Source organism: Propithecus coquereli, unplaced genomic scaffold (assembly GCF_000956105.1).
Source record: "Propithecus coquereli isolate 6110/MARCELLA unplaced genomic scaffold, Pcoq_1.0 Scaffold409, whole genome shotgun sequence".
Classification (NCBI taxonomy): Eukaryota; Metazoa; Chordata; class Mammalia; order Primates; family Indriidae; genus Propithecus; species Propithecus coquereli.
Window position 1 is genome coordinate 1,554,179 of NW_012149830.1, and position 21,551 is coordinate 1,575,729.

General features: G+C 52.3%; 2 protein-coding genes across 4 annotated transcripts in view; one reads left to right on the forward strand and one right to left on the reverse strand.

Moving 5' to 3' along the window:
- PAFAH1B1 (platelet-activating factor acetylhydrolase 1b, regulatory subunit 1 (45kDa)) overlaps nucleotides 1-5,886 on the forward strand; it is a 16,108-nt gene extending 10,222 nt beyond the window's left edge. The window contains exons 4-5 of the mRNA XM_012653001.1: nucleotides 1,009-1,165; nucleotides 1,992-5,886. Of these exons, the coding sequence (XP_012508455.1) occupies nucleotides 1,009-1,165; nucleotides 1,992-2,065 (231 nt within the window). The 3' untranslated portion in view covers nucleotides 2,066-5,886. The remainder of the gene's footprint in view (nucleotides 1-1,008; nucleotides 1,166-1,991) is intronic.
- Nucleotides 5,887-9,792: 3,906 nt separating this feature from the next.
- The window catches only part of CLUH (clustered mitochondria (cluA/CLU1) homolog), a 21,179-nt gene continuing 9,420 nt past the window's right edge, over nucleotides 9,793-21,551 (reverse strand). Inside the window, exons 4-26 of one of the 3 annotated variants that reach the window (XM_012653051.1) lie at nucleotides 20,407-20,550; nucleotides 20,104-20,228; nucleotides 19,855-20,009; nucleotides 19,625-19,750; nucleotides 19,166-19,313; nucleotides 18,900-18,992; nucleotides 17,463-18,157; nucleotides 16,584-16,810; nucleotides 16,354-16,455; nucleotides 16,100-16,200; nucleotides 15,317-15,469; nucleotides 15,168-15,230; nucleotides 14,827-15,071; nucleotides 14,458-14,542; nucleotides 14,165-14,318; nucleotides 13,940-14,079; nucleotides 13,030-13,110; nucleotides 12,821-12,946; nucleotides 12,617-12,738; nucleotides 12,233-12,326; nucleotides 12,017-12,151; nucleotides 11,863-11,936; nucleotides 9,793-11,214 (exon numbers count right to left, since the gene is read on the reverse strand). In XM_012653051.1, coding sequence (XP_012508505.1) covers nucleotides 11,028-11,214; nucleotides 11,863-11,936; nucleotides 12,017-12,151; nucleotides 12,233-12,326; nucleotides 12,617-12,738; nucleotides 12,821-12,946; nucleotides 13,030-13,110; nucleotides 13,940-14,079; nucleotides 14,165-14,318; nucleotides 14,458-14,542; nucleotides 14,827-15,071; nucleotides 15,168-15,230; nucleotides 15,317-15,469; nucleotides 16,100-16,200; nucleotides 16,354-16,455; nucleotides 16,584-16,810; nucleotides 17,463-18,157; nucleotides 18,900-18,992; nucleotides 19,166-19,313; nucleotides 19,625-19,750; nucleotides 19,855-20,009; nucleotides 20,104-20,228; nucleotides 20,407-20,550 — 3,575 coding nt within the window. In that variant the 3' untranslated portion in view covers nucleotides 9,793-11,027. Of the gene's footprint in view, nucleotides 11,215-11,862; nucleotides 11,937-12,016; nucleotides 12,152-12,232; nucleotides 12,327-12,616; nucleotides 12,739-12,820; nucleotides 12,947-13,029; nucleotides 13,111-13,939; nucleotides 14,080-14,164; nucleotides 14,319-14,457; nucleotides 14,543-14,826; nucleotides 15,072-15,167; nucleotides 15,231-15,316; nucleotides 15,470-16,099; nucleotides 16,201-16,353; nucleotides 16,459-16,583; nucleotides 16,811-17,462; nucleotides 18,158-18,895; nucleotides 18,993-19,165; nucleotides 19,314-19,624; nucleotides 19,751-19,854; nucleotides 20,010-20,103; nucleotides 20,229-20,406; nucleotides 20,551-21,551 lie in introns of all 3 variants that reach the window. The other 2 variants (XM_012653049.1, XM_012653050.1) reach the window with 2 other exon arrangements.

Here is a 21,551-nt window from a genome sequence, read left to right on the forward strand (position 1 = left end):
TATTCTTTTTACAAAAGTAATATATAATCTTTTCCATTGCAGAAAAATTTAGAAATATATGGAAAAGCTAAAGGAAGAAAATGAAAATCACCCTCAGATCACTCTGCCGTATCTAATAATGCCTTCCAGTTGTATTTATCTAGACTAGAGCTATCCAGTATAACCATCTGCAGTGATGTTCTGTATCTACACCGTCCAACATGGGAGCTGCTAGCCACATGCAGCTGTTGAGCTTGTGAAATGTGACTAGTGAGATTGAAGAACTTAATTGATAATTTGTGTTTAATTTTAATTAGTATATATTTAAATAGGCACATGTGACCAGTGCTACCCTGTTGGACTGAGCAATTCTAAAACTTTTTCTTAATATATAGGTGAATGTGGTATTTTTTATAAAAATACCATACCATGTATATTGCTTTGTAACAAACTTTTGTCAACTAAATCTCTGGTTAATTTCAAGAAACAGAGTTGCTGGGACAGAGGATATATAGATGATGGTTGGATAGATAATATATAGTGAATGCCAGTATATCCTTCACCTAGTCACCAGTTGTTAATTCTTGTGTGTGTATTTGTGTGTGTACATTTTGCTGAACCATTTGAGAATTCCTGGTAGAGATCATGTGACATGTTACCCCAGATATTTTAGTATGTATCTCCTAAGAACAAGAGTATAAAACCACAGTGAAGTTAGTCATCCTCAAGAAACTTAACATTGATAATGCTACATATTCATGTTTTCTCCAGTTATCTCAGTAATGTCCTTTATAACTTCTTTTTTAAGCTCTGTCCAGGATACAGTCAGGGCTCACACCTTTCATTTATTGATCATGTCTCGTTAGTTTCCTGTTTCCTTTAATCTAGAAGAATTCCCTAGACTTTTTATTTATTTTTGTCCTTTGGTGGTTTTGGTGTATATTGTTTTAATGTAATCATGTATTATTTCATAGGTGGTATTTAAACATTTTTGCTTTTTACTGAGTCAAATACCTTCTTGTTTTTAAGGTGGGTCATGATAACTGGGTACGTGGAGTTCTGTTCCATTCTGGGGGGAAGTTTATTTTGAGTTGTGCTGATGACAAGACCCTACGTGTATGGGATTACAAGAACAAGCGATGCATGAAGACTCTCAATGCGCATGAACACTTTGTTACCTCCTTGGGTATGTATGAGTTATGCAGTTTCTGAACATTAGATTTTGGAGTGCCACATACAGCAAAGTTTTACGTAACCATGTGGACTTTGCCGGTAAGAAATAACCGTGTGCTTTCAGGGCAGAACAGAGAAGACAGGTTAAAATTTTGTGGATTCCTACCATTTGTTTTAAATTTTCCTTTCCTTAACTCTCTATCATTAGCCTTATAATAAAAAAATTACTTTCTCCATTGCACAATATTGGTTTTGGAAATTAAAATTGTGAAGAGGATACTTAACTGACCACTCGGACGGGTAATTTTTCTCCCCTACTAGTTTGTAAGTTTCTCAAAAGAAATCTTACTCAACCTTTCCCTCTGACAAGTATACACTATCATGTACTAGAAACTCAGGGAATTGTATTTAAGTTTAATAAACATCCTGAGAATCATCTGGACTTGACTGTAGAATTTAAGATAGTGAATACAGCAAAATATAATACACTGATGCCTACCTACCTCACAGGATTGTTTCAGAGATTAAGTATGAATATAAAGCATTTGTGCTCTGCCTGGAACATCATGTTCAATAAATAGATATGCTGAGATTATCCTTCTTGTTAGATTTGAGCCCCATTTGGGATGAGACAAGTGGGAGTGGGCATTTTCACTGAGATGTTAATACAGGGTTTAATCATCGAATCTCAGCTTCCCTAGCGCAGTTGGTAAACTAGATATTTTCTGGGGCTGTGGGTATGTTAGAGAAACATGGATATGCTGGCTCTTCAACTTGCTTATTAAAAATTGTTTCTGGCTCAATATGATTTTAAAATAAGCCTTTTCATTTTCTTTCAGATTTCCACAAAACGGCACCCTATGTGGTTACTGGCAGTGTCGACCAAACAGTAAAGGTGTGGGAGTGCCGTTGATTGAGTCTCACTTGGCCCCTCCTCCCTTCTTTCCTCTGGATGCGCTCTGATGATACCATGGTTACCCCATTGAGCTCTGTTTAAATAAATATTGTCCTTTCATGTAAATTATTCTGGATGTAGATTGAGCTTATTAAATGTTACACACAAAGTATTCATGCATGGTGAATCCAAATTGTATACTGTAAATTTACATACGTTGTCTAGAAGTACCATAGGGTTTAAAAACCTGGGCTGGCATTGGTCACACCAGGCCTAAGAAGGCAGAAGTTGAAAAAAATTGAACTAGGGCACTAAACTGAATATTTGACAGTGTCATTTTATGTTGGATTATTAATTCCTGTTTTTCTTTCTGCTATCTGTTGGTGCCTGACTTGATGGCCTCATTTGGGGAAAAGTGGTGGTTATTAGGGCTTTTTCTGAAATGTATATCTATGTAACATCACTTAAGTGTGCTTAATAAATCTTCTTTAAGGATGTTAGATAATAAGGCTACAATTCAAAATCTTCTGAACCATCTATGTAATTAATGGGGATTACACATTGGAATTTTTGTCATGACACATTTGCCAAATTAGTAGAATTCATTTGTTTTGGCAGCCTATCAAGCAAAGGCTAGTGGTATATTTATGTAAGAAAATGACTGTAAATCTCAAATAAGAAAAATCAGCAGCTAATAGCAATGTGTTTATTTCATTTGGGTCTTAATGCTTTGTAAACAGGTTAAAAAACACTGTCATACTCTAAGCTTCTATTTTCCACACTAGACATACTTCTAGTTGTATTCTCCATATTATTAGAGTGTATAGTGATGTGACTTCCAAGTAGAATTTAATCTTTCCATTGAGTGTGTCATGGTACAAATCACTATTTGTTTCTGATGTTTTTTAGGGATGTGCAATGTGCATTACAATGACAGAGAAATACTGAAAAGGTTATGTTTGCCCATTTTAAAGGAGTGGGAGAGATACAGCAGTTTGTTTTTCAACATGAATCTGATATCAATTTGAACTGTGTTTTACTTAAAAGTTTATAAAATGACAGGGTTTAACGGAACGTGCATAAAAATGTACTGTGTTTTCACCTTTGGTTTATATATAAATGTTTATAAGTATATGGGCCTATCTGTAAGCGGATAAGTCTGTATGTGTATATCACACACATCAACCTCCATGTCCTTGGTCCTGGGGTTTCGAAGAAGTGCTAAAACAGACAAGTAGAATAAATCTCACTGTGGAATGCCATGCTTCAGAACAAACCCTTTTTGATCCTAATTCTTCTGAAAACTACGTCTGACTCTGTGGGGATTTTTTCCAGCTGAAGGAAAATCACTTTTGTTATTTCCCCCCTCTAATTTGGCCGTTCAGCATTTTACACATCCCAGATATATTGTATATTTTGATCCAAAGTTATTACAAGTAGGTGTAAGAGAATTTTTATCCATGACGTTTGGAACACTCTTCATTCCATTGTCAATATTAATAAAGAATTCCATTGCTTAGCTAACCAACGTGTTTTTTAAAGAAAGTTGTTTGAAAGTTAACAGAACAATTAAATTAACAGTGACAGTTTAACAAAAGAAATTTATTCTGAATTTCATTTTATTCATTTGTGTAATATGTGATTTTTTAAATGTCCCTTTTAGTATTTAACGGAAATTTGGTTCCTGAAAAAGACAAAGGGTGAGAGTTAACGTCCTGTAGATAGACACACAGAGACTAGGCCATGTATTAATGAGAAGCAGCTTTATGTCTAGCTTGTGTCTTTTTGTTTGTTTGCTTGTTTGTTTTTAATATTTCCTGAGAGAGGTCTCTGGAAGGGAAAGTGTTTTTGAGAACTAATGGCTATTTTTGAGGACAAAAATTACATCTTAAGCTAATTCCTTAAATACAGTAGATTAAACTTTCAGGACATTATTGCCTCACAGCCCTGCTTAAATCGAGAAGTCTTTTTTCCCCTTCTTCTGACTGGATTTTTCTACAGAAACTATGGAAAATATCTTTGTTCTTGTTTGCTGCTATTTCCTGTCCTATTTTGAGAAATATAAATACATAGAAATGGTGCATCTTAACATTTGTTTGTACATGTATAAATGTCTTGTATTTTAATTCATTTTTAGCATGAATTGTTTAAGGGTAAGCCACAACATCTAGAAATCACTCATAGATATGAACAATAAAGGAAAAATGGTACTGATGTAGGAGGAAACGATTTCTTCCCCTGCAGCATACAGTGACTTTCGTTGACAGAGGAGGAGAGACAATTGCTCTGTAAACAAAGTTATCCTTACTTGGGAGATTGCCACAGCCTGCTGCTGAGTTGAGTTACCAGACATCCTCCATTTAAGAAGCAGCGAACATTGAATCTCAGGGATGGTCCACAACTGGATCCAAATGTCATGAGCCCTGTTTGAATAATGAAGGGGGTGGGGAGAGCAATCCATCTACAATCTGGAAGCAGATTTGCAAAGGTTTCCTGCACTGTTGTCTGACACTGCCCTGTTGATGCCCTTTCTGACTCTGTGTTCTCTGTTTTCTCTGTCTGCTGTCTAACCCTGTGCCTTGCCTGGGATAAGGACAATGATGAGGTTACTGGTTTGGATTGTAAGTAGAGGACTTTATTGATTGGTTTAGAGGTTCATTGCTGCTTTGTCACTTTCTCAATCAAATTGGCCACTTATTTAAGAAATAAAAAGCTGGTAGAATTGCATCCTCAGATGATTATTGACTTTGTGTGTGTGTGAGAAGACATTCCAGTGCCACCCTAATACAATGTGCCCAAGAAATTCCAGCTGCACTCTTTGAGAGTGCAAGCCGTGGAAACTGTGGTGTAGACATCGCTTGGAGACTAGTTGCTTGTTGCCATGGCATCTTGCACTTTAGGAGACTAAGACCGTCCTGTTGTGTCTGTGTGTGGTGTGACCAGTGGTGTGCCCGGAGCACTGCTCTACAAATCACTAGTGTTAGCAAGTCATCCAGGGCCGGAGGCGCTCCCTGTAGTCTTTGGAAGCTTTGGCTCCAGAGTCACCAGGCCCAGTCTCCTTACTGTCGGTGCCCTGCTCTCCTGTTTTCCTCTTTCTGTTTTCTGTGTGAACTTCCCAATAATATTACTCATTAAATAGTTTTTTTTAAGTTTATTTAAAGAAAAACTATTTAAAAGTAAAGGATATTTTGTTTGTTGACAGTGGTGGTTTGATAATCCTTAAGCAACTGAGGTTAAAATTGTTGAAGGAAAAGGCACTTAAAATGGTTACTCTTTCTGTCCAGCTGTATGTAAGTCCAATGTGTTAATTAATTGAGATGACGCAAAGAAGAATCTCCTGGTAGAGAAGCGACATGTACAAAATTGGTGGGAAAAAGGTTTGGGGTTTTTTTTCCAGTGGGGGGGCGGGGGGCAAATTGGATTTACAAGTCTCGACTGAACTGAACGGGCCTTTTTATCTTTCCACTATATCATGGGAGTAGCTGCTTTCTTGTCCTGCCTATCCTTCAGGCATCCCTAAAGCTCACTCTGAAGATGTTAGAAACACAGAAATCTTGGAGTTAGAAGTTGATCCTGACACTGACATGAAGGCAAGCATTGATTTCATATAAACGTTGCAGAGGTGGTAATTGAGAAAACAGTTCCCCAGATTGTAAGAGTTAACTGAAGATATTGACACAATTTTAAAAAATCAGTAAAGGAATGTATATAATATTGCTCTTGTGTTTTACAGTAAGATTTGTTGCTCAGACTGTGTAAAACAAAATTTATTCATGTTTTCTGCATATTAAAAAATCTTATTGTACCAATTGGTAAACTATTAAATGCCTATAAAACTAGATGTGATTTTTTCTTTTGGTCGTCTTGTGCACAGATGAAATCCTGGTAGGAAGTGGGGTGCATGTAGCTCCAGTCATAAAAAGAGTAAGACACAAATTGGTCACAGGGTAGCTGGGCCTTGATAGGAGGTTTTCTTTAGGGCGGCGCCAGCGCTGGCCTTCCTGTCTCCCTTGCCCCGTTTGGAGTGAGGAGCACCGCAGCAGAGACTCCTGCGTGGCGCGCTTGTGCAGAGCAGACGGCTCCGGCAGCTACAGCCCTTCAGTAGCCCATTTCATTCTGACACAGTGCCTGTAGCTGAAGCCAGGAATGGTGTGTCAGCCCCCTTTGCAAAGAACTGGCCCTCTATTGGTTTCAGAGCCCTTTGTGCTTTTCATGAGTAAGCCTCAGCCTGCTTGGTGGTCTTGGATTCATGAAGATCCTTAATATTGTTTTCAGTTTTGTTTGAAACATACTAAAATAAGTCTTCATGCTTGTCCCAGGGCTCTCTGTGTGTTTTACGCATGTTGGCTGTGTCCTGCCTGTTCTCCGTAGGCTGCTGGTCAGCTAGTGTCCTTGGTGTCTTCAGGATACCCATGAAGTCCTCAGGCTGCTTTCCTGTACAAAGCACAGATGTTGAATCATGCACTGGCTCTTTTCTTAGAGCCCAGGGCCCAGAGCAACAAAGTAATTTGCCTGAAGTTAGGTTTCCTGCATTTTGCAGCTTTTCTATTTCCTTGCATGTTCCTCTTTTTTCCACCCCGTTCCCCTAGGCTGACCTCCAGGTCAGGGGGCCTGACCACTTTTCCCGAGGGGGTAGAGTTCTAGCTTTAGTGTCACTATTCTGAAATACTGCTGACTGTTCAAAGCCTGTTGAATAACTCAGTGTTGGGTGTCTCACATCAAGCCTCCTTCCAAGATTCATAGCCATGTCTGTCCTTTGAGGCTGGGTGAGGGGCAGAAAGGTAGAAGCCATGAGTTGGGGGGAAGCGCTGCATCTTAGATGTGGCAGGTGTGTCTCTGCTTGGTCTTTGGTGAACAACCTCACTTGTGTGCAGACACATTTCTCAACTGCTGAGATACCAGAATCCTCTAGGACAGCAATCCCAAAAGTGTTCCCCTATCAGCAGCGACAGCATCACCTGGGAGCTCTTTAGAAATGCAAATTGTATTAAGTTAAGGATCTTGAAGGAAAAAAACAAATTGTGGGGCCCCAGCTCAGACATACTGAATCTGAAACAGGGTGGAGCCTATTTACTTAGCGCTTTTAACAAGCCCTCCAGATGATATTGCGGGCTCAAGTCTGAGAACCACTGATCTAAGTGATTCAGCTTCTCACCAGAGAAATCCGGGCACTGGTCCCGGGCCCCACAGCTGGGGTTTGAGCTCTTTGCTCTTTCACCTTCACTTGACACACGGAGTTTGTTTCTCTGTGTGTTTCCTGCGGTGGGTAATTCCTAAAGTCTCCTGGCGCCCCGCGGAGGTAGAGGGACTAGCCGAGGGAAGAGACCTGACCCTTTCTCACAGAGCCCGCTGGTGGGTGCTAGTGTGTGTTAACGGATAGGAAAACTGAGGTTCATGTGAGCTGGGGGTCCCGTGTCAAGGGAGTTGTAGCTGATTAAGGGGTGAGCTGGGACTCGGTCTTTCCCTGACCTGTTTCTGCATGTGTAACATATCTTACTAGCTATTTAAGCTAAGAAGGAGGACATTTGGACACTTCAAAAACTTTTCAGCCGCTTTAATAATGCAGGAAAGACCCTCATCCCATCCCTGAGCCCTGTCACCACGTTGTACCCCACTGCTGACCATTGTGAGATGGCCATTAGGAATGGGGGTACGAAGGATAAGCAAGAACTATGTTGCCCAAACTTGCTTATCGTAGGCTCCTCAATCGTTCTATGTGAAGTGACTATTCTCGGGGTAATTGTGTCCTGCATGGTCTGCATCTGCGTCTGATTTCTCTCTTAAAATCAATGGATTACTCCCATTAATGGCGGTGTTTCACTTTCCACTTGTGGAAAAGCCACCTGTCCTCTGTAGGTGTCCTGGTTTGATTTGGTAGCTTGGACACTGAAGGTAGGGGTGAGGAAACACTTGGGCCACGTCAGGATACCTTAGTCTGAGCTGCAGGACGTATAGGAATTCCTCAATTAAGTCCAACAGTTCTCTCAGTACTCAGGTAACAAGGCAGAAGTAGATGCAGATGACACAACCTTAAAAGTTTAATTTGGTTGTAACAGTTCTTTTAAGATATTTTTTTACATTACAAAAATAGGACCAGGTGCAGGGGCTCAGACCTATAATCCTAGCATTTTGGGAGGCTGACGCAACAAGATCACTTGAGGCTGGGAGTTCAAGACCAGCCTGGGCAACATGGCAAGAACCCATCTCCATTTTTAAAAAAAGAAATTAGCCAGGTGGGTGTGGTGGCATGTGCCTGTAGTCCCAGCTACTTGGAAGGCTAAGGCAGGATTGTGTGACCCTAGGAGTCTGAGGCTGCAGTGAGCTATGATTGTGCCACTGCACTATAGCCTTTGAGACAGAGCAAGACCGTGTCTTTAAATAAAATTACATATATATATAAATTTATTTTATATATATATGTATAAAAAAATGCATGTTAAAAAGAAATCCAAACAGAAGAAAAAAGTGGTCAGTGGAAGACCAGAGCAGAGGGTATGGAGAGGCTGGTGTGGCTCACACAACTTGGTGAGACTCCGTTTTCCATCTTGAAGAGCTGCTGGTCCACACTGAGGCCACGGCCTACCACGTGCCAGTTCCCACACGAAACCTGCCTGGATGCCACTGTTTACTCTTCTTTTAAAAAACTGAAACCTGTCACCTAAGAGAAGGGAAGGAGAAGGGGTGGATTTCAGACCTACAGCCTCTATTTCCTTTATAAAACAACAGCCCCTTGTCATTTGGGTTGTCAAAAGGTGTCTGACAGCACTAATGTGCTTAAGGGATCAACTAGGAAAAACAGCCCTGGGCCTCTCAGGTGACAAGTAGGCACAATGGTAATAATTAAACCCAACCCCTTCTGAGCTTTAAAATGTGCCCGCATTTGGAGAAGTGTGGTGAAACCATGACCCCTGGTCAGGGGAGCAAGGCCCGGTGGTTACTGTGAGGCCGGGAAGGAGGCTGCTGGTGGGCACGCACCAGGCTTCACCAGGCTCGGTGTTGATTTGGGTGTCACTTAAAACCGTGAGGTCATGGACATTTATTCCAGTTGGCTAAGAGATTATTAGGGTGGAATTTTCTTTTTCAGAATTTCCAAGACACAAAGAACTTTCCCCAAATTCCAAAAGGCATTCGATTCTGCATGAGGCCGAGGGCCTGCCTGCTCTGGAGAGGGATGGCTGGGCAGCAGCCACCAGCTGTAATGAGACTTCAACTCCCCTCTCCCGAGAGCGAGGTCCCCTCACGTCACAGGCTCTGCTCCTCAAGTCCACCTAGCTGGGCTCTCCTTCCTTGCATCTCACCTCTCCAAGGATCTAGCTAACACTGACGCCACTAGGACAACGAATTTCAACTACTCCTCCATGCCCCCAGCACTGCGCACCTTCTGGTGCCCCACCCTCCTGCCCCAAGTGAAGGGACACTTGGCCTGAGGTGCCCCATTGGGTGCTCAGTGACCTGGCAGATCCAGCGGCCTAGCGCCCCTCCCCAGTGAGCCTTCACTCCAGCCTTTTTTCTCCTGTCACCAATGACAGGCGAGGTTCATCTCTGTCACAGGCCCACGAGCCTAGTGACTGGCAGCCGGGCAAACCCCAGCTGAGTGCTCATGACTCCACCTACTTCAGTGACGTAATAAGCATAATCTTGAATTTGACCTAATTTATACATACTCGCCTCCCAGGAACATTTCTGACAACAGCGCTTGCAGTCAAACGAGACTAGGGTACAGAACACACAGGTGAGGCTGGGCAGCAGGTTTCAAAAACTCACTTTATTCCAATGTGAAATGAAGACGTGATGGTTTAAAAACAAGAAAAAGTTCTTGATCAGCTGTGGGGATGCTTGCTAGCTCACGCCCACTCCCTTTGAAACAAGGTGTCTGGACAGACCCGGGCCGGCCGCCAGACACGGCTCCCGCAGCTCCCGGGTGTGACCCCCTCCCCCAGGCTCTGACAGCAGGCACAGAGAAGCCAGAGAAGCGGCACAGGCAGGCGGGGAGAGGGAGCGCCGGGGCCTCTGGGACCCGCCTGCTACCCCCAGAGCTACTCTCCATAGAAGGTGCATGTGGGGCCAGGACCAGGCAGGGAGCCGGGCTCCACAAAGAGGTGACAATCGCTCCTGTATCTGGTAACCTTCCCCCAGATCCATGACTTGGCCTGGTCCCCCAGCCCCCCACCCACCCCACCCCACCCCACTGTGCGTTAGGCAGCTCAGGTTAAAACGGGGAGAAAGATACATTCAGACTAGCCCCCAAGGTTATCCCCACCTGGGGTGCCGGAGTAGAGAGGCCTGTCAGAGCCCGCGGCAGCGCCTCCTGCTGGACCCAAGGGCAGACAGGCAAGGGCGGGTGCACGGGTGCCCTGGGAACGCCACTGCCAGCCCCTCACCCTCACCCTGGAGTACAGCCACGAAACTAAAGTGCACCCCAACCCTCCAGCCCTGCCACAGAGCTCTGACTCCCCATTCCAGGACACAGGAAAGCCCCATCTTTTTTGGCTTAAAACCTCGACTTTCAGCCAGGCTGGGCCTGGGGGTAGTGGCAGCAAAAACAGCAGCCATAACGTCAAACATACAAATGACCTGAGAAGTCTCAGCTGCACGTCATCCACTCAGAACCGACTCGGGGCTATGTACAAGTTAGGAAGGACAGACCGAGACACTCATGGCATGGACACACTCGCACACACCTGCTGGAGGATGGGGGCCTGGGGGGCACCTGCCCCCCAGCTGGGAACTGATGCCCACACGCTCCATTCACGGGTCTTCACTCAGGCCTCTGCATCGTATATTCAGTGAACCAGTGCAAAAACATCTTTTTGGGGGCAGGCAGGCCAGACTGGGGTCCCAGGAAGATGCTGGGGGTGAGGGTGGGGGTGGAACATGGAAGAAGAGGGACTCGCGTCCTCTTCTGATCTGCAGGCATGCCCCCCTCTCCTGGAATCTGCATCACTGGTGACGGGGCTGCTGATTGTCCGTCTGTCTCTCCCTATCCCTGCAAGCTCGGGGAAGAAGGGTCCTTGGCAGCCTGGGGCTGGGAGCCCACGTCGTCTGGGTCCCCCGCTGGCTCCGGCTCCGTGGCCATGGGCTCCTCAGCCCTATCCCTGTTTCTGCTGGCCTCCTGGAGCTGGTGCCGCCGTGCCACCTCAGCTTTCAGATTCTCCAGGTCTTTTTGGCTGAGTAGAAGGGTGGGATGAAGGTGGATCAGACCGGGCCTGGGCCCTCCGACACCCTACCAGCTCTGGTTACACTTGCACTTGGGTAAGATCAACCTCTTAAAGATGTCCGTGGAGCAAGGCCCCTAAATGCCGAGAAAGTAAGAACAGCGCACCGGACACGGCCCAAGGCCCGGGTCCTACGGGCCTCCCCTCCAACAAGCAGGTACCGGAGTGCGGCGGGGCAGCCACAGGCCAGGCTGAGCAAGCCCGTTCCCACACCCGCGACGGAGGAGGGGAGGAGGGTGCTGCTTGCAGAGCCCCACGGAGTCCACAGGGGCTGCTCCCACGGCACGCCCCGGCAGCCAGAGGAAGGATGGAGCCACTCTTTAGGTACTGATATGAAAGACCACCAAGATACATTGTTAAGAAAAAACAACTTTGTGCATTGTATGCTACGATTTAGTGTAGAAAACAAAGGGGAAAAAGATCACAGCTCCATGTTAGCTCAATTATGTGGAGTATTTCTGGGAGGATTCACAAGGAACTTCTCATCGCTGACTCCGTGTTCAATTCTGAGCCGTGTCAATGCATGAGTGGGTGACACATCTTAGATAATAAAACGCTAGAGGCTCACTTCTAGGCGGGGCGTGTGCGCCGGCGGCTTACCTGAGAGGAATGAAGAGGATGCCGTTGATGACATTGAGCTGTTCCAGGACGCTGGCCATGCTGGGGGCTGTGAACTGAGGGCGGTGGGGCCGGCGGTGAGCGAGGCTCACCCACCCGAGGCTGGGGGCGCCCCCCGCCCGGCCCAGGAACGTACTTTGAGGGGCGGGATGTTGGCGCTGGAGCCGTTGCGGTAGATCTCGTTCATGGTGCGCTGCAGGGCCACGGCCTGCTGGGTCAGGCACTTGAGGTACTCGGAGCTCTCCTTGGTCTTCTCGTGGTCCTCGCCCAGCTACGGGGAGAGGCAGGAAGGGATCAGGCTGCCCACGGCCCAGAGGCCCAGCTCCAGCCCCCAGCCACTACCGCAGCCCACCTGGGTCTTATAGATGGTGTAGCCTTCCTTCTCGTGCTGCAGGGCCGACCGGAACTCAGCTTTGCTCTCATAGACCCGGGCAACAAGGTGGTGGCTGCCAGGAGGCACGGCAGGCAGGGCGAGGGAGGGACATGAGCAGGCTAGGCGGTGGGGGCCTGACTCAGGGTGGGGGGATCCCCTACATCCCTCCCTGGAATCGACCCGAGGGGAACATCAAGTCCAAGGGAACATCAAGTCCAGGGCTCAGAAGAGGGGGAAGTTGAAAGACACTTTCTCAAAAGAAAATCTGATGAAGACAGAACACTGGGTCCCTCCCCTGCCCCACCCCAAGTGTTCCCCAGGCCCCTGTGGCCCCAGGAGTTTGGCTCACGCAGCCTCCCTCACCTGAGGGCCACCTTCAGGGCCTTGGGCCCGTGGTACTTCGTGCTGACGGCCAGCGCGTTCTCCAGGAAGCGCAGCGAGAGGTCGTACTCCATCACGCCGTGCAGCACCAGCCCGATGTTGTTCTGGGGGCAGTGGGGGGGGCCTGGTCAGCTCCCAATCCCCTGGGACACAGACTGGTCCCTGTCGCCCCTCCCCAGCACTCACGTCCAGCAGAGCCATCTCAGGGTGGTCTTCCCCAAACACCAGCAGCATGAGGTAGCGGGCGCGGTACAGCAGGCTCAGGGCCGTGGACAGCTGGCTGCTGGCGAAGCAGTACAGGGCCAGGTGCATCTGCGGGTGGGCGGGCGGGTCAGGGCCAGGCGGGGCGCGTGAGGGCACCAAGGGCACCGCGCGTCCCCCCGCACGGCACTCACGTATTCCTGGATGGTGTTCGGGTGCTCGATGCCCATCACCCGCTCGCTCATCAGCACGGCCTTCTGCTGGTTGCTCAGGGCCTGGGGGAAGGGGGCTGTCGATCCAGGGTGGGCGCTGCCCCACGCCCAGAGCTGCCAGGCCCCGAGGAGCAAGCGGCCCCCAAGCGCAGCTCTCGCGCTCGCCTGTCACCCCTGGCTGCACTTCCTATCTGGGCTTCGCTTGAGGGCAGCGGAAGGGCCAACAGCTGCTGTCAGTGCACATGCGCTGAGGCTTTCTAAAAAGCTGTTGTTTTAAGCCCTCTTCCTAACAAAATCTATGCAAATCTAAAACTACTAAAAATAAAACATTAACTTAAAAAAATACATAAACAAAGGAAAAAAGCAGTCCCCTCGACTGAAGCGGGTGTGGGGAGGATGAAGCACGCCGCCCCCTAAAACGGCCTCTCCGACCCCCAGCCAGTCGAGGCAGTCTGACCACTACAGGGCCGCACGTGGCCAAGATAACCGTGGCTTCCACGGGGTGCCTGCCAGGCGCTGGGCACTGTGCTCCGGAACGTGCCCTTGCCAACGCCCCGTGAGGGGAGCGCTGCCAGCACCTCCATGGCAGCCCCTCACTGGAGCACAGGAGGCTCCCAAGGACGCGCTGCCGAGCGGTAGGGCTGGGGAAGCCCAGACACGGCAGCAACCCCCAGGGCCTCCCTGGGCCCCTCCGGCTCCTCCCCATGGTCCCCAAGGTGAGGTGAGTGACCACCTGACCCCTAGGACAGGGCTGCAGTCCTGCGGCCTGACTCCCCCTTCCTGCTACCACGGCGGGTGACAACGCAGCCCAGACCCCTGGCTCACCAAGCCCAACACCAGGCCAGGGCCCAGGGCCTGCGCGGACACAGCCCAGAGCGTGCTCAAGGCCCACCTCAGTGTAGTCGCCCATGATGTAGTGGAGACGGGCGAGGAGGCGCAGGCAGGCGCAGATCTCCACGTGCATGGCTCCGTACACGTTGTTAAACAGGTTCAGGGCCTCATTGATGAGCTCACAGCCCTCCTTCAGGAAGCCTGCAGGGCACCCCCAGGGGTGGCAAGGTCAGGGCCAGGGACCAGGGAAGCCCCGCACCTCCGCTCACCCCACCCAGCCACGTACCCTGCTGGACTTTGGCCTGCCCGCTCTGGAAGAAATGGAAGGCGTCCGAGGCCTTGGGGTTGACGTGCTTGACCACGGGGAAGATGTTGAGCACGTCCTCCTCGGTGAACGCGGGCTTGTGGCGGCTGTCGAAGCTGTACTCCTTCAGCAGGATCTGGGGCGAGCGCGACACCCACAGCAGCCTCAGCCCTGGGCTCAGACAGCCCGCACGTCCTGACCCACCACCGTGTATGGAAACGGCCGCGTGGAGAAAGTCACCTCCCCCCACCCTCTGGCCCTTGAGCCGTGCCCACCTGGATGCCGGTTTTCAGCGAGATCTCGCGCAGCAGTGTTATCTTCTGTAGGCCGTAGGTCTCCACGGCCTGGTCCACGCTCTCGCTGGGGGGGGCAAGTGGGCCTGAGCAGCCCCGCCTGGCCCCACCCCCCAACCCCCCTCACCCCGACAGCTGCTTCTCCACCAGCCCCAGGGACCTCCCACTCCCACCCTCCACAACCACTCCCTGGGTGGTGTCGGGCACTGGGGCAGAGCCCTGAGCTGGGCCCTTGTGACTTTAGCGTCACTTGGGCCCCTCTTCTCTCTTGACCCCATTGCTCTGGGACTAGAGGCCCAGATGCCATCTGAGCCCAGTCCCACAGCTGCCCTGCCCCAACCATGCACGTACCACTCAAGGCTGAAGTCGAAGTAGTTCTTGGCTTCCTGGCATATGTTCTTCCAAAGCTCCTGGGGGGTCATCACAGCCCAGGCTGTGTTATCCGCAGACCCTGGAGGCCGGTTTTTCCTCCTCTTGTTCCTCTTCTTGGAGACCAGCTCATCGGCAGGCAGGTGGGCCACAGGGTTGGGGTAGGAGCTCAGGAAGCAGTTCAGGAAGTGGCTGATGGCGGCTGAGAGCCCCGAGAGCTCGACCCCCTGAGAGGGAGGTTTTGACCAAAGTCACAAGGGTCCTCCCTGATGCCTGACATCACCCAGGGAGACCTGGCCAGCTGGGGAGGGAAGGGGCAGTACCTGTAAGTACGTCTTGAAGATGTGCTTGGCAGAGCGGGTGATGAGTTCTCCGATGCCTATTTTCTGAAACGATTCAAACGGGAGCCGTGGTCAGGCCCCAGGCCTCCTTCCCGGCCCCACCAGTCCGACAGCCCACCCGGGGCACTCACGTAGATGTGGTCCAGCTGGTCGCGGGCTGGGCTCCGGAGCACGAGGTCCAGCACCTTGCCCAAGTAGCGCATGTTGATGCCGCGCTGGCGCATCACCTCGGCCAGCGTGGCCCCGTCCATGGGCAGCACCGCGTGCTCTGTGCAGTCCTTCACCTGTGGGCTGCAGCAGGTCAGACCCCTGGCCCGGCACCTCGGCCTCCACCCCCCTGGGTCTTCCCTGAGGAGCACACACTGTCCTGGGGCCCTGAGGGAAGGACAGGACTCAGACCCCAGCTCCCCGGAAAGCAGCAGCAGGGACACGAGAACCTGCCCTGCACCTCCAGCACGGGCGCAAGGAGAACTGCCCTATACAGGGACGCAGGGCCAGGGGCCCACAGGCCAACAACTGGGAAAGCCCAGTGGGTGGCATAGACTCCTCTCTGACTACCTAGGCAAGAGGAGGGTGACCCTTGGGGGCCACTACTCTCCCCTCACCCGTCCAGAGGCTTGGAGGCACAGCAGTCTGAGACGAGTGCACCACCTGAGCACACCAGCTCCCCCACCCTTGGGCCACACGGGACTCAGGATAGACCCAGCTGCCAGTAGGGCAGAGCCTGCGCCTGAGGACTCCCCTGACCTCTCAGGGTCAGGCTGCCATCTATGACGTGGGATGATCATCCACCCGCCCAACTCCCAGGCCAGGAAAAGCTAAGGTGGCCACTCCCGCGAAGGGCCCACAAGCTCCAAGTTGAGGGCGCATGAGGCACCAGGCCCACACCACCACCCTTGGGGACACGTCCTCACCAAGCCAGGGATCTGACAGGAGAGCAAGAAGGCAGCCGCGTCCTTCAGCAGCTGCTTCTGGTCCCGAACTTCGTCCTGGCAGGACTCAGGGAAACGAACCCCTGGAGGGAGGAGAGAGGCTTGAGCCAGGCGGGAGGGAGGCGGGGCAGGCAAGGCCCTGGGCTGGTGGGGGCAGCACTCAGGGAGCACACAGGCCCACCAGCACCAAGGGCTCCAAGACCCCCCGCACGGCTCTGCCCAGCCCCGGTGCTTGCCTGGCGAGAAGATGTCAGGGTTGAAGCGGATGTCGAAGGCCGTGCTGCTGATGGAGCCGACTGCCTTGCACGCGTTACGGATCACCTCCCGGCTCCGAGGGTCTGCTGCGGAGACACAGCCCGATGGAGGGCGGACCCCCTCACTCAGGTGAGGCCCTGAGCCTCACCCCCCACTCCCTGAGGACATGGGCCAGGACCAGCCGCCACGGCAGGCCGGGGGCTCTCCCCACCTGTGCTGTCGTCCGCAGCGATGGTCTCTGCCAGCTCCTTCACCTTGGCCAGGCCACTAGCACTGCTGCCCTCCTCCTCCTCCCTTTCCGCCTCGGGGCCCGGAGGGTCTTCAGGTTTGGACTCCGAGGAGGGAGGCCCACCATTTTCCAGGGAGGTGGGGTTCTCCAGCTTGCCGGCTTTCTGCTGCATCAGCTGCAGGGCTGCCAGCTTCATGAAGAGGAGGTACCTGGAGCGAGGCAGACAGGACAGAGCAGAACATGAGAAAGGGCTGTCGGAAGCTCTGCTGCCCACAGCTCCCTGCTGGCTGCAGGGCCCGCAGTCAGGCCCCAGGTTCCCGGCCTGTGGAGGGCTGAGGAGTGTTGGGGCTGTACACGCTGCAGACACGAGGACATGTCCTGCCCAGCGTGCAAGTGTCGATGCATGCACGTGCCGGACAGCAGTAGGTCACAGCAAAAGACAAATCTCCCTGGACACGAAGACACTGGGGCGTGGGAGGGTGAGAAGTGGCTCACCAGCCAAGCCAGGGCTCTCAACAGACACCTTGAGAAAGAGTTATTCACAGCGTGGGATATTTGACATGGCCGACACCTAACCACCCATTCCCTCCTCATACTCCACCCACGTGACGGTCACAACCCCCTGGCAGATGCTCCTTCAGACGGCAGCAGCACTTCAGCCGAGTGAGTCCCTGCTGCACCCAGCATCTGTGCACTGGGGAGTCTCGCAGACTGGGTCAGGGAGTTCAGGGAATGTGGCCAGAACCAGCCCTTCCTCACTTTCCAGAGCTTCTCCCTTCAAGCATCCGGCCCCAAAACAACAGAGGTACCTACGCCTCCTAGCATGGAGCCGCGGCCCGGCCTCGCAGGGCTGCTCCTCACCTGTGCTCCACGAAGGCATCCACCAGCTCCTGGCGCAGGCAGCAGAGCTTGTGTCGGTGGGCGCGGGGGAAGCCGGCGCGGGTGCACTCCTCGGGCAGCTCCTCCCCAGGCACGGGCAGGAAGTTGAGGTCCGGGGGGAAGGTGCGCAGCAGGTCGAGGATGTAGTGGCGCCCATCATTGCCGATGATGCCCTTGCACTCGACGGAGGAGCAGAGCTCCACCTCCTCGTCGCGGTCGTTGAGCACCCGGTGCCGCAGGATCTTGAGGGGCCGGCTGGTGCGCTCCAGCAGCTCCAGGTAGCGGGGGTGCGACACCACCGTCTTGCCAAAGTCGATGGACCCGTAGATGACGCTCTGCTCCTGGTCCCGCTCCAGGATGCCAGGGATGATGGACTGGGCCGTGACCCTGTAGCCGCGGTAATCTACCACCACCGTGCCCAGCGTGTACAGCCCCTCCACGTCCACCGCGTTATACGTGCGCACGCCGTTCAGGTCGTTGGTGGGCGCTACGTAGGCAGCCACATCCCCACCAAAGTCCTTGTAGTGGTCGCGGACATCAAAGCCCAGACTGAAGAAAATGTTGTTCCAGATGAACATCTGCATCTTGGTCTCCTCGCTGGGGTTGATGGCCATCACGTTGCCGTCAATGACTGCCATGGCGCCCCGAGTGGCAGCCGCTGTGAAGTCACTGTGCACCTGGGAGGGGGTGAGGTTGGGAGCGTGAGAGCCACACCCACAAGAGCCCCAGGTGTGTCCACCCTGGCTAAGCTCAGATGGGTGGTGCAGGCAACCAGGCCTGCCTTGGGAGCCCAGGGACCCCCAGCCTCAGTTTCCCCATATTTAGAGAAGAGCAAGAAAACCATAACACTCATACTTAGGGAGACAGCAGAGCTCAGTGAGTAACGTGGTGTGAGGGCTGGAGCAGGGATCCACTGCTTATGTGCCGCTGCACTTGGACAGGTAACCTCCCAGACCCAGTCTCCTCGTCTATAAAACAGTAACCTTTACAAGGTCACTTGTAAAAAAGTACTAACCTTTACAAGGTGTCCAAAAGATTATAGGAACTAACGCCTATAAAGCACTTGGCACTGCCCCTGGCAAAGTTAGTACCTGAGAAATGAGCTTGCTCTTTTGCCATCACCACCTCTGGGCAGTAAGATTACAAGAGGTTCTCCTTAAGCAACTATTTTTTTCTCATTTCTATCTCAGTAATGGTACCAATAACATTTAAACCCCAGCAAGCTGAAAGTGTCATGCAAATGAGCTGCTGCCCTAGAAGGGTCAGAGGGCACGTGCAGGCCAGGGCACCATGGCAGTCAGTGGAGAGGAGAGGAAGCCGGGTGGCCCTTGCCATTCAGCCCAGAGGGAAAGAGAGCCCTCTGCTCCCATGGACTCGAAGTCACAAAGAGGCCAGAAACAAGGTAGGGGCTGCAGGCACCTTGAATATGGCTCTTTCTCGAAGCAGCCGCTCAGGCAGGTTCTTTCGTGGCAATTCCCTGGTTGTCTGCAACTCCTCGTTCCAGTCCCGCGTCTGCAGAGGGACAAAGGAGAGAGATGCAGGCTCTGCAAAGTCCCTTCTTCGACCTCTTCATGGGCAGCCCCTCGGACTCCCAAATCAACAGACAAGCATGGAGCCTCCAGGGGAGTACACGGAACCCAGGAGGGGAGGGACGCCCAGAGAGGGCAGGGCCAGGCCGCAGGCACCTGTCCAGGAATGTGCTCCTCGTAGCCCAGCCTCGAGGTGTAGGCATCCTCTGCGCGCACACAGTCCATGGCGTGCTCCGCCTGCGGGGCTGTCCAGCTGTATACCTGGAACGGGGTGGCGATCCTCTCGAACGGGTGGCGCTGGACCCTGTGGCAGGCAGGGGAGGGGGAGATGGGGCAGCCCACCAAGCTCAGAGCCCTGCTGCGGGCCCCTTCTTCTCTGAGGCCCCCGCCTGCTCTGGCATCCGCCTGCCCCAAGACACTGCCCTGAGGAGTCAGCCGGAAGTGAATGGGCCTATCTTGGCTGCTGTCTCCAGTGCTGGCTGACAGCTCCCTACAGGGGGACTGGGGCACTGGAGGATGGAGGCAGTCTCTCTGAGCGGAAGTGCCGGAGTTCAGGCTGGCCAGTTCATTCCACACCCCCTGCGACGTGAGACAAGGCAAAGGCAGAGGCTCTACCTTTTTTTCTGCAGCACAGCGAAGTTTTTTTTGAAGGTCGGGCTGATCTGGTTGAGCAGCTCCACTAAGGAATGGCTGAGGAAGCGGGGGCTGGCGGGTTTGGGGTTGAAGTGATAGGCTGTGGACCTGCAAGGAGAGGGTGGTCACTCAGCGGGGTGCCCCAGGTGTCTGCCCACAGACCCGGAACTGCTGGGCACACCAGAGCCCGCAGCGGGCTGGCAGGGACTCACTGGTTCAGGTAAAAGCCCCGTGTGGACGCGGTGATGCTGACTTGCCGGTCCTCGGCTGTGATCACAAACAGGTACATGAGGTCCCCGTGCATCTTGCGGTTGCCCGGGGGCGGGTTCCAGCCACTCATGGTCAGCACTTTCAGGCACTGCAGGGGCTGCAGGAATGGCCAGGCATGAGTGGGCCAGGCCTCCTGGCGTGTGGCCCTCCACCCAAGGGACCCTCTTCCTCACTCCCCCCAGGAGGCCCACCTTCCAGTCACGGTTCTGGGGCTGCAGGGGACACAACGGCCGCTCCCGGCTGCCTGGCAAGATGTACTCGGGTGGTGTGCAGTCAATGGGGTCCATCTCCAAGCCCTTCTTCCGCTTCCCGCTGTCTGAGGGACCCAAGACTGGTGGTCAGCACAGGGCCAATGGGGCCAACCACCTCCCAACCTCAACATGGCCCCAGTCTGGGCACCTCCAGGAGGAAGGCCTGGCCCCCACCCCCCTCAGCCCCTGGCCTCCTTGCTTGCTGCCCCTCTGCCCAACCCCCGGCCCCAATTCCTCCCATACCTCCCAGGTCGCCATCAGTGAAGACACTCAGGAAGGACAAGGAGTTGCAGTCAACTCCATTGAAGGCGTCGGATGGGTCCAGGCTCTTGAGCAGGTCTCGGACGTGGCGCACATGGATGCGGGCCTCACGCACTGTGTATGGCTCTGTCAGGAAGGCAGGGGATGGGAGGCTGTTACCAGAGCCCTTCACCCTGGAATGACCTGCCTGGCACAGAAAATAGTCTGCAGGGGTGCAAGCATGGGTGGTCTTAATTTTCAACTTTAGGCTTCCATTTTCAAATTCCACTGTGAACATAAAAGCTGGAGTTCTGATTTCAAAACACAGGCACACCTCCACACCCCTGCCTGCTAGTAAGGTGGGATCCTTAGTCACATAAAACCTTCTGCCAAAAGCCTCTTGAAGCACACGCAAGTCTTGGGGAGCCCACAAGGCTGCCGGCTTTTCACGCGCTAGTGGCTCGGTGGGCAAGGTCTTCCGAGCTGCTGGGTCTCCGCCGCCTTACCCTGCTCTCCCCGGGCAGCCCTCACTCAGTAGTGGCCTGAGAACTTCCCAGGACCTTCAACTTCGACACTGACCCCCAGTATGTGTTTCCTGGAATTGTACTAGTGGTGCTTTTGGAGGCGGGAAGAGGTTCTGTTATCAACTATGGACATCACTGCGCTACAGACCTTTTCCAGTCGCTCTAACAAGCAGACAGGCCCTGGGAACCCGAGTGGCTTCTCCCCAGGGAACTGGAGTCAATAGTCACTTTTGGGCCAGGTGCGATGCCTCATGCCTGTAATCCCAGCACTCTGGGAGGCTGAGGTGGGAAGAGCACTTGAGGTCAGGAGTTCGAGACCAGCCTGAGCGAAGTGAGACCGCGTCTCTACTAAAAACAGAAAAAATTAGCCGGGCAACTAAAAATAGAAAAAAATTAGCCAGGGGTGGTGGCGGGCGCCTGTAGTCCCAGCTACCCAGGAGTTCGAGACCAGCCTGAGCGAAGTGAGACCGCGTCTCTACTAAAAACAGAAAAAATTAGCCGGGCAACTAAAAATAGAAAAAAATTAACCAGGGGTGGTGGCGGGCGCCTGTAGTCCCAGCTACCCGGGAGGCTGAGGCAGGAGGATCGCTTAAGCCCAGGAGTTTGAGGTTGTTGTGAGCTAGG